General features: G+C 42.2%; 1 protein-coding gene across 3 annotated transcripts in view; it reads right to left on the reverse strand.

Annotated features, from left to right (window-relative positions):
• The window catches only part of SNCAIP (synuclein, alpha interacting protein), a 142636-nt gene that overhangs the window by 31079 nt on the left and 99389 nt on the right, over nt 1-12168 (reverse strand). For all 3 annotated transcript variants that reach the window (XM_005857123.2, XM_014542017.1, XM_005857122.2), the window contains exons 4-5: nt 4484-5361; nt 2539-2718 (exon numbers count right to left, since the gene is read on the reverse strand). In XM_005857123.2, the coding sequence (XP_005857185.1) occupies nt 2539-2718; nt 4484-5361 (1058 nt within the window). The remainder of the gene's footprint in view (nt 1-2538; nt 2719-4483; nt 5362-12168) is intronic.

Genomic DNA, 12168 nt, shown 5'->3' on the forward strand with positions numbered 1-12168 from the left:
GCTCCTAAAATAATTTCTTGTTATAGCCCCATTTTAGAAAACACAATGCTTACACCTTATAGAAATTTTCTTTCCAAAGGGCCCTCAGTAATGCTCTGAATTCCTACAGTATCTAGTGTTGGGTCCCCCAGAAAACACCCAATAAATTCTGCATGTAAGAGGCAAGAATTTATGATGTTCCATTTAAGGAGTTTATGAGTGGGAGAGAGATGTTCTTAAGCCTTGGTATTTCTTCAAAGCTCCTTTTTACCCCCTCAGGTAATCTTTTTATTTGATACTCTGTCTCTGCCTCTGCTTCCTGTCTGCTTCAAGTCATATGATCTGAGCAACTTCTGCCCCTTTTACCAAGTTTGTTTGCTTAAATGACAACAGGGCTGTCAGGACTGTGCTTCATGAGGTGGAATACCACCAGCCTGTTACTGGTGTTCAAAACAAGGTCCTAAAACAGAAAATGCAGACTTCTTAGGACTCTCTCTGCATTCATGTCCTCCAACTACACTGAATACACCGAAGTAGGACATATGTCAAGACAGATTTCTAAAGAGGGTGGCACTGGTTATAAAATATTTGTATTTACTGCTTTTGTGAAATCTAGGTTGAATTGAAGGCATAGAAGAAAACTTCTGTTTCTCAAATCAATGTCCAGAAGAAAAGCATGAAAAGCCTGGGGCTCCAAATCTATAAAATCTTTTGAGTCTTATGGGTTTGTATGTGTTCTTCATTAAAACAAACAAAAGTGCTAGGTTTTGCCTACTGATTGTGTTACGGCAATACTATGTTGACTGGAGGAGTTCAAGAACGAATAACACTTACTATGGATACCACAGAGGGAGTTTATGTCCAGGGTTAGCTTAATGACCATTAAGTTTCTTATGTACCTTATTACTTTAAAGGTTCTTAACTTATCAAAACAGGACTAGGGCATATAAATTATGAAAACATTTTTCATCCAACTGTACTAGTATAGTTAGAATATATTCAATAATCTAGCATGAGTCAGGAAAACTATACATTAGAAGTTATAAATATTTGATAAACACTAAAACATGTAGTGTTCTAATGTCAATGTTCATTGGCATTGCAAGAACATTTTATTCATCGCTGGCACGTGACCATTGATGACCAGACCCAACCCCTATCTTCCCACAGGACTCTGACAGTGGGCTAGATCTTGAATTTTCCATCTACACTTGAATTGCTGATAATGTATCCACCTTATCCACTGGGCTATCAGCTTCTTAAGAAAAGGGATTATGTCTCATTCAAAGTTTTATTACCATCACCTAACACAGTACCCAATGGACTTGGTACATATTGTTGAACTCAACTATGCTGAACCTTGACTTCACATTTGATTTCTCTTTCTTCATGATGGTTGCCTGCAGGTCAGCTCTTAATGTGATAAAGTATCACTCACAACTAAAGAAAAATGATATTCACTGAGCTTGTAGTTTTACCAAAAAATTATTTTTTACACTATCTTTGAAATAATACCTTATAATTGGGTAAAACTAAATAAAACAGAAAACAACTTTTAATATATAAGACTTTACTAAATGGTAAATAAAGGTATAAAAATTCAGATTTGCATAAAAGATATATGAGGGGTAAGACAGCAATGGCTTGCTTTTAAATGTTATATGTTCTTTGGTGATTTCATAAGTAGATTTCTTTAGCTAGCAAGTTCCCCTAATAAATTTCAATATAATTCCATTAATAAAAATTATGATTATTCAGCTTTTAGAAGACATTATTATGTGAAGTACATGTGCAGAAGCACAAGATGTATTATATTTCCCTAAACTTCATTTCTAGCTTCTTAATAAATATGACTGAATTCCACATTTATTTGCCAAAGTCCTTAAAAGTAATTTTAGTTTAATAGCTAACCTCCTAGTGATGTGTGATATATTTCACAGAGGTGCTCACTGCAAGGCTAAAAAAAGACCATGTCTTTCTGTATCACAGTTTCCAGGGTTTAACTCTGTCCCAGTGGCATTATTTTGTGTAGTTTTGACACAGAGCCTACTATGCTCTACAGGAGCTAAACACACATTTGGCACTGATGTTCCAAACAACTCCTGATCCTGAAGATACCTAAGCTTCAGATGTGATCTGTGAGGAGCCCACTTCATTGTCTAAAATACTCCTGAGGGCTACTACCTCTTTGTCTTATTCATTATACTCACATCAGGGGAAAATAAAACGGCCTCCAATAGATCCAGGTACAGTTCAGTCTAAACTGCAGTCTCCATGAATAACAGAAGTTCTCAGCAATGCAAGAGACCATTGCCCTTTCTCTTTACTAGCTGATTTGAAGCTCACCCTCATTGCACAATAAATTGGAATGCAGTCTCAAAATCTCAAAGCACTTAGGGAGTGAAGTGATTCATCTCTTAAATATAACATGCTCATTTGCTGTTTGCTTGGTATAGCACTCTTCTCTCCCTCTCCATCCCAGCACTTTAGCTCACTAGGAATCTTAAAAAACAGAAATCTAACTTTTAGCTGTGGAGAGACCAGCCCCCAACCACTCACCTTGATGGCCAGGCCCGCTGGAGTCAACTTCTCGGCATTCCGCTCGTTGAGGCAATCTTCTCCCATCAAAGAAGTGAGGTGCTGCAGGCACTCCGCGTGGCCCTGCGACGCGGCAATGTGTAAGAGATTGTTTCCACTTTCGTCATGGATTTTGTCTAGATTGTCGGCAGCTAGGTGTGGCTGTACAAATAGGAAGATGGGAAAAACTCAAGTCAATAAATCCAAACGACACACTCTGGGGGTTTTGCTCTGGGTGCTGAGAAGAGGAGAAAACCTTCCAGGAGCCCTGGTGACAGTCACTGGAGCCAGATAAGTCAGAATTCCTTGCTATAAATTCTAATGCTTTTCCATTGCGTTGTTATATCATGCTTCAGAACATAAAAGCCTCAAGAGACTTATTTTCATGTGAGACATGGTGACAGGGATAGGTCGCAAGCTCGGGGAGGTTCCAAGCTGGCCTGGAAACCACTGTGATGACAGTTATAGTAACTGGCAGGCTCCCTGTCTGTCTCCTCCACTCCACTGCTAAGTCCTGAGGGCCAGGTTGTGCTACGTTCCCTGCTGTACATTTGTTGAAAGGATGAACTACATCTCTCAACCATCTGCTTTGCCTTGAACCATGGAGAACTGGCTTGGACAGCAAGTAAGCTGGTGGCTGCTGTGACTAGTGCTCCCAGGGTCCCTCTAGACACGTCCATCCCCAGACATGCTCTGGGGGCATCGGGAGGCTGCCTGCCTTTGGTTTTCTCACCTCCCGTGAAGTTCATCCCCTGAGTACAAACTGGTCAATAAAGACCGTTCGTTAAATTGAGAGGTGCTAATCATTTGGGAAATATGGGAAGGACAAAAGAAAGAAATGAACCAAAGAGAAATAGAGAAGAAGAGCCAAGAGAAATGGAAAAGACATTTTCAGGAGAAAAAAAAAGTATTACTTTATTTAGTAAAATTACTCAATCATATCATCCTATTATAATAGTAAGATTTGTGATAATACAGCAAACACACTGTACTTATCTACCCATGGTTGTAGCCTAAGTAGAATCACACTGCCAAGATGTGATGGTTTTCCTGAATGAGACTTCAATTAACATCACTGTATTAGCCCAGGCTTGCTACTGTTTCATCCAAGTCTGGAAGCCAGAAAAGAACAAGGCAGGCAGATGGAGTGTGATTTCAGTTCAGCTCCCTGAGCCTAAGCAGAACAGACTTTTCTTACATCATGTTACTCTGTGTCTAGAGTCTTTAGAAAAAGCTTCCTCATGCTCCCTAGACATGCAGAGCTGGAACTAGTCACAGCCCCATGTGGCTCAGAGGGCAATCAAGCTCTAGGGTAAGCATCTATCTGCAAATGCTTCCAAACATCCTGGTCCAACTCTCCGGAATAATAATCAGGATAAAACAGAAGACCCTCTGTTCACGTATCTGGCAGGTCCACCTTCGGCAAGAAACTGACATCCCCACAAATAAGTGAGTGAGAGCACTGGAAACCATTGGAAAGCAAAAGAAAGACATTAAGATTCAAGTGAGAGAAAAAGTGCTGGGCTTTTCTGTTTTGTTTTTGTATTAGATTAAGTGTCCTGATTCCAGTTGAATTTATGCAAACTTAAAGTGAAATAACACTCCCTCTATAGTCATTTGTTTTTCCCTGTCTTAACCTCCAAATTTTTATTTTAAAACTCTAAAGTCAAACCACCTAACTAAAACCACAAGTAAAGACTGCATCACCCATGGACACAGACAGTAGTGTGGTGAAGGCCTGGGTGTTGGGTGGGTCCAGGGTGGAGGGGGTCAATCGGGAAGGAGACATCTGTAATACTTTCAATAATAAAGGTACATTTTTTAAAAAGAATGGGAACCAATGCATCTTCATTCTGTTATCAACGAATGGAGCTGACACACTAGTCTCTGAATGACTCCTATGGATGCTGAATGCGATCATACTTACCAGGAGAGATATCTGTCCTTCTTTAACGATGTTCAAGATGCTTTTTACTTTTTGCAGATACTCACTCCTTTCTTCGGGGCCTTGGGAGCTGGTCCAGCTCAGGCCGCCGACCTGCTCTTCCAGTTTGGGCTCCGCTGCGGAGGTCTGCAGGTGGAAGGCCCTGAGCTGGCAGTCCGGCAGGGGCTTCTCCACGTTTCGGCCGTGAGCATCACTGAAGGCCTTGCTGAGGAAGTCCTTGCTCTGGCTTTCAGGCTCATAGGCAGCAGAGCCACACTTCGCCAGCGGCAGCGGCGAGCTCTCGGCGTCTTCGGGGGAGAGCTTAGGCTGGTCGCGGAGGACAGAGGACGCTTTTCTCGGGTGAGGGCTTTTCACGGGAGAAAGGACACAGAACGGTGTGGTGTTGGACGGTGAGTTCTCAGCATTTCCTGTCGCGCAGACTTTGCCAGAAAGGCCGTTGATGGTTGTGCATAAGCCCAAGATTCTTTTTTCTGCAGTCACCTTGGGGAAAGGGGCGAGCTGTTGGCTGGATTTAATGTAAGGCACATCCAGAATCTCATCCATGTCCAGGTCATAGTGCTCCAGTTCGCCCAGCAAGGCGCTGGGCTCCGCGGTCTTAGTCTGGGGGCCGCCCTCTCTGTCTCCTCCGGGGCTGAGCTCTTCGGGTTGGGGGTCTGCGTCAGTGTCCCCCCGTTTCTGGTACTCCGCCTTCTGGTTCTTTTGGTCATCACTCTCGTTGTTGTCCAGAGTCTCCGGCTGATGTTTCAGCGGGGACACGCGCTTCACGGGGCGGAATTTACTGTACACGTCCGCGATCCCTGTGGGCTTCTGCGCGTTCGTAATAAGCGTCGTGACGCTGCAATTCCAGCCGGAGCTAGAAACTGTGTTAAAATAAGTCAGAGGAGATTATCCCATTGAAACACTGAAAACATCTTGGCCAGGCAGGCAGACACGGCCCGCTCAAGTTATGCTCAAAGTAAGCGCCTGTGTAAGGGGACCACTTAGAACGTGGATCATAAAACAAACAGTGCACTTACCATTGGAAAACAGTGAAAGAGAAAAGACCGTTATGATATGTCGGCTCAGAATTAATTAAAGCAGTGGGAATGGTGAAAGCGACAGCTGAAGAAAACAAACCCAGACAGGTAGTTAGGTCTGTTCCCTGGACAGCTGCACCTGCCTGGCAAGGATCTGGATACTTGTCCCCACCCTGGAGAGTAGAATGGGAGGGCAGGGTCCTCTGGGTTAAACGCACTTCCAGACTGTTTAGGGAGAGGAAGGATGTAAGCGCACACATTCACACATGCACACACACATGCACACATGCCTATGGACACCCCTGTCGCCTAAGAAGGCCTGTATAAAGGAGGGCTACATTGTTTAATATTGGGCAAATGATGGCCGATTGGATGATTGGTTAGATGCATGCAGGAAAGAACAGAGAGGAACGCAGGGGTCAGGAGTTGACCTGGGAGATAAGCCGTGGGTTCGTGCCCGCCCCCCCGCAGCCTGAGCACCCCAGTCCACCGCTGCTCAGGGGCATTTGGGAAAGAACAGAGAGGAATGCAGGGGTCAGGAGTTGACAGGACCTGGGAGATAAGCCGTGGGTTCGCCCCCCTTCCTGCCCCCACCCGGCCTGAGCACCCCAGTCCACCGCTGCTCAGGGGCATTTCCCGGTGCTGCCTGGCATATGACACAGCAACATAGTGCACAGACACTTCGCAGTTGAATGAGCTCTTGAAGATTCAATGCTGCCTCCATTGTCTGAAAAGTTGGAAACAAACAGGAGGAGAAGGATGTTGCAGAGGGAGGGTGAGGTAGGCAGGCTAGTGTGTGTGTGTGTGTGTGTGTGTGTTCTTGTTTCTGTTCAAAGCTTAGATAAACACTATATGGTTTGCATTTGAGTAAGTGTCTGGTTGAGATGGAGTGTAACGCGAAACAGCAACACATTGGAGGTGAAAGGTAAGAACCACCACTTCTCCCAGTTAGCCTCTCGGTGCAGGACGGTGGAGCAACATCCTCAGACACCAGGATACTGCCTCCTCTCGGGGAGACTCCCCTGAGGAGATGACAGATGACCCAGGATGCTGGAAACCGGAGGCCAGGGGTTGATAGATCCCTACTCCCCTTCCACTCAGTATACACCATCCCCCACTGAAGGAGTGAGGTTTCAGGACATGCCCTCCAACCAGGGACCTCTCATCTAGCTATCCTTCCGGGACAATAGCAGGTGGGAAGGTTTTAACCCCAAAGCGTGTTTTTGTGTCTGTTCTTTGCTGTTGGGCACAACAAAAGAGACAGGAGGTATGTATACTCCAGTCTGTAACTTCTGCAAGAGTCTCCGGCTACCACTGATTGTGAGGGTGAAAGTGGGAGTTATTAAAAGTTTGGAAGGAGTTATAAAAGTTTCCAAAATTTAAACCATGGTCATCCTTCCTCCTGCTAGGATGTGTTCCAAGAGGATTCAGAAGGGTTCTGGAACAAAGCTAAGGAGAAGAGAGTGAATGTTCTGAGCCTGAATGCCATACAACTGTGGGTGGGTTCTTTCTCCAAGACTGACCTCAATTATGCAGGGGTTTTCAGAGGGTCTCCACTATGTGATCCTCCTCTGAGGCCCTTCTAGCTCTGGCATTTTAGAATCTAAAAGGAGAATATTATAAGCTGTGAGGTGAGGCTTGGATTCTGTACAATACAGAACAGGTAGGGAATGTTCCAGAAGGAAGGAAGGGATCGACATGCTCTTGTGCTGCTGCGTCTCTTCCCTTTCGTTGGCTCTGGCTCTTAGCTGTACACAGTACTTGGCACAGAGCTGACAATTAACAAACGCTAGTATTTGGATTTGAATCTCACTTTGCACAACACATTAAGCCTCTTTTTAAATGCCCAAAGTGCATCCTTCCCAGGGATTTACAGCTTAATTTCATAAGGGAAAGAACTTCTGCTAATAAACTTGGAGGAGCACTAATTACCAGTAAGAGCTGGATTTTCTGAAGTTATGCATGAAATGTAAATATGCAAAAGGCAAAGACTAATTCCAGTTGGTCCATTATAAATTTAAAAGTTTTTCTATCCTTTCTATGTCCTTTTCTACCTAAAAATGTAAAGCTATGAAAAAACTAAAGTCTGCCCAAATTTTTTGCCAAGCCTTTCTTTTCTCTCTTCCTTTCAAGAACACATGGTTACTTACTTATTTAAAATGACAGAGATAATGGACATAGAGTTTATAATGTGTAAATATGCCTTTAATTTTATCCGTTAATTTTCTGAAGTGCTTTAAATATAGTGAAAAAAAAAACATTTCTGAGATACATACTTGTTAGATAATGCTGTTTGCTAATATTTTTGCCAATTACCTTAATTTCTTTGGAACTTCTTGAAAATGTGCATCTCAGGATGTAATAAAGAATTTTTAAAGGCACATAACTTAGTGGGCCAGTACAACGAGTGCATTGTACCAATATATTTATGTATTGCATAAGGTCGTGGGTTCAAAGGGCTACTCTTTTATGTTGGCTTTATTTACATGTGAAATTTTTTCCAAGTGATACAGGGAAATGGATACCATATGTTCCCCAGCTGTTTTGTTCTGACAGGAGCCATTAAGAACGCTCTATGGAAATGAATTCTGTCTGAGTCTTATGAAAACACTTCTCTCCACACAAGGGTCTAGAAACTGAAGAACGGGTGTCAACATTAGGCTTGTTGTCCTTCCCCTTACTCAAACGGATAACTCTTTTTTAGGCCAAAAGTGAAATCTATGCTTTCTAGTCTGTGTCTCGACTACTGGGAACAAATCCCAGTCATGAGAAATGGATTATTTAACAGGTCTTCATGAGAATACTCTAAATTACTATATCACATCCTCATCTGAGAAGGACAATTTTACATGTGTGCAAAAGATAAAATTCAATGAGTTTATTTCTCCTAAGCGGCAAAAGGGTATTTTAAGCACAACACAAGAAAAGGGGCTATTAATTACTGTAGTTCTACCCCAACACCATAATAAATTTCTTATAATACATGGAAACAAAGTTCAGACTAACTATGGTTACTAGGAAGATTTTGAGGCTAAATTTGTTTTCTGAGGATCAGGAATAAATACTGCACATGTTAACAAACTTTAAATGCCTGAAAATTTTATCTGTTATCTTATTAGATCTTTACAAGCTCTGTGAGAACAGGGCCTGTGAGTAATTAATCTCTCTATTCCTGACATAAGTAGGTTCCTAATGACTTTTGGTTGAATGGATTCATTTTTTAACATCTTACCAAAGTAAACATGTCCAATACACCTTAAATCTGTTGGCTGATTAGGTCACAAATTTTCTAAAATGGTCAGTAGGTAAGTGGAAGTGTATGTGAGGCTGACTTATAGGCCACAATGATCTCTTCCAATCTAGCCGGCATTTAGAATGTCTCTGATCACCAGCAAGATATTCCCAATTGCCTGCTGACCATCCATTTATTCAACGAGCATTTACTGTGAGTCTAGGAATGGCTAGCATTTGTTGCAGGCAGCACGTTCTGGTTTAGGGGTCTTATCCCTCTCCAGTCGTGCCTGCTTTCACAGTCTCACAAGCAAACCATCTCCAAGGCATGGCTCACCCTTCTCTCTCTATATATATTTGTAATAATATGTTTCTATTGATTTCAGAGAGAGGAGGGGGGAGAGGGAGGGAGAGAGAGATAGAAACATCAGTGACAAGAGAGAGAATCATCCATCAGCTGCCTCCTGCATGCCCCACTTACAAGGGCTCCAGCCCACAACCGGGGCATATGCCCTGACCAGGAATCGAACTTCAACCTCCTGGCTCACCCTTCTCTTCCCTTGATCACTGCCCCTCGTCCCTCAGGAACCAATACCTGCTGTGGCCTGATCCTAAATCCTTCTCAAATCCTCTTTCTTCATCCTATTACACTGGGGCCACACCGGGACCCTCGCCCAGCCTCTGCAAAGTTCTAGCTCCTTTTTGGGTCTTCCTTTCCAGTCCTAAGTCAACCCCCTTCAGCCAAGTCTGATTTTGTTACTTCTTAGCTCATAAACCTCAGGTCGCCCTGGACTGTCTAAAACAGGATTTCCTCCTTATGTGGTATGCATGTCCATGCCATATCCCCTGAGAGACTGAGGAAGCTATACACCTTTCAACTCTCTTTCTTCCTCCTAATTAATTTAAGGGGTCGACAATGAATTTTACTCCTCTCCAAAATGTATAATCTCCCTTTGGAATAATGAGACAACAGGCCATAGGTTCAGAAATTTTCATAGGTAAAGGGTTAGCAGACATATTTTATTTCCATCACATTCATTTTAAAATTATTGCAAGTCACATTGGTTTTATATTTACAACACTGACAAAGTTTCTTTTAAAAATTAGTGATTAAAAGTAAGTTACTTTAGAAAAATATGTTAAATAAACAACAGTACAAGTAATATGCAAGTAAAGCAAAAATAACAGAGGGAGATGCAGGCTATATCACATGTTGTGGAAATAATAGTTGAATTACTGGGGTTTGGGAAACCCAGGTTTTCAGGATAGTACCTAAATTCTTTAGCATGGTATGTAGCAGTTCTTTTACTTATTTTCTAATTTATCTTCTCATCTCAGCATCCATCATTCCCACATCACTAACTTTCCCAAGGAATTGTGGCTCTTTGCTTTTCAGTGCCCTGATTATATTTGGCCATATACAGAGTTGGGCATTTCTGAAGTCCTGTTGCAACTATTCACTCATGTATGTGTCTCACCTTCTCTCTTGAGACTTCCTCAAGGACAAGATGGCTTGTAAATCTCCTTGTGTTTATAACCAGCCCTCTCTCTAGCACAAAATCTCACAGATATTGGGAATCAGTGGCTAAATCGTTTGATGAATAAATGAATAAAGGGAAGAGAGAAGGAGGAAATGGAAGAAAGAAAGGAGGAGGCAAGGCAGGGAGGGAGGAAGGAGAAAGGAATATGCCAGACTAAAGATGCAAAGTGTAGTAAATAAATAGGAGTCTGCTCACGATGAGGCACTCCTGCCACATTCTGGACATACTATCTGTGTTGACTTTCAAAGAGAGTGTTAGAAAGCTATTGAAGATGTTCAGACAGTTAGAAGATGCACTGCATATGGAAACATTTCCATATATTTCCTACAAGTTCTAAGTCTCAATTTCTTCATCTGTAAAATAAAGGGGTTAGACTACATGATTGCTAAGACCTGAGCCACCTCTAAATTTCTGTGACTGTATGGAATGTCTACAAATAACAGGGCTCTTTACTCTGAGTGATTCACTATGAAACACTATAATTCCATGTCTTTCAACAGATCCTTACAAATTTATAATTATGAGGCTAACCTGATTGCTGACACAGAACAATTCTTTGGCTCTTGGGACTGATAAATTAGTATTTTCTTAGGAAGATAATGTACAGTTTGCTATTGCAACGGTGGATCCAATTTTCAAGACTGAACGTCAATGCTGGCTCCCCAAAGCCCTGTTTACTTTACTTCTAAATATGGAATTGTACGTTCAGATTAGGAAATCTGAACTTTGGATATCAAGAAGAGAAAGAAAGGGGGTATGCCTTTAGGATAAAATGGTGTTTCCCTACTGTTTATTGTTTAAGATTTCATGAATTCTATATTCCACGAAACAAAATGGTCACTTTTAACTGCAATTGCCTTAAATGTACATAACAGTACACTTCACATCTATAACTACTGCCATCCCAGGCACTTTCAAGAACATACCTTTTAAGTTCTCCAGCATTCCACTTCTTCCATTTATACACCCAAGGGAGGGACGTTCTGAAAGATGAGGGGTGCCAATGCTAATGTCATGAGTTTCCTTAACCCAACGAAAACAGGAATCTCCAGTGATCCCACTTATTGCAAACACCTCAGGCTCTAGAAGTGGTGATGGGTGACTTATACCATCTCATGACAATAGGAGGAGGGGTATGGAGTCTGAGTGAGAACTGTTCGCTGAATGCTCTTCTGTATCGTCCTAGATGTAACCTGATCCAAGAAAGGGTTGCCTTAGCTTAGAATTGTGTTCAGGCCATGATGTTGGGCATGATGAATGTGTGTCTGGAACGTTCCCACGGTGTTGCTTGCTCATCCCTTTCCCTGACACAGACCATTACTGAGAGTACTGTGGGGCTGCAGGGGAAGTACAGAGGACTGTAATACTGTGTTTACAAAAATACCAATCAATGGTTTATTCATAATAAGACATTAAAATACTATTGGAAAAGATTCATGATTTGGTTCTAAATTTCCTGACTTTTAGTGGCTACTGATACCAAGCAGCTGCTGCAAGTATCGGATTCACATATCACTTCTCCCAGTTCTGCCCAGAATTGTTGAGACCTGCTCATTTAACTTTGCACCCCACCTGCACCCATTTCTTTGGTCTGTGAATATTCATAGACATACTCAAGCTCCTGCTACCCTGGGTAGAAATAATACTTCTTCACCAAAACAGCATGTTCTATCATGAAATCAGACTCAATATTTAGACAACTTTAAACCTTTGGACTTCAAAAGTACAGTTCACATAGAATAACAAAGATGGTTTCAGAGTTATTCTGTCATCTAAAAAATATGCTGACCTTCACTTTGACATTAGCAAAACCTCTTAAGTGGATTAAGTAATATTCATTCCAGGTTTCCTTCCTTCCTTCCTTCCTTCCTTCCTTCCT

Source organism: Myotis brandtii, unplaced genomic scaffold (genome assembly GCF_000412655.1).
Source record: "Myotis brandtii unplaced genomic scaffold, ASM41265v1 scaffold1076, whole genome shotgun sequence".
NCBI lineage: Eukaryota > Metazoa > Chordata > Mammalia > Chiroptera > Vespertilionidae > Myotis > Myotis brandtii.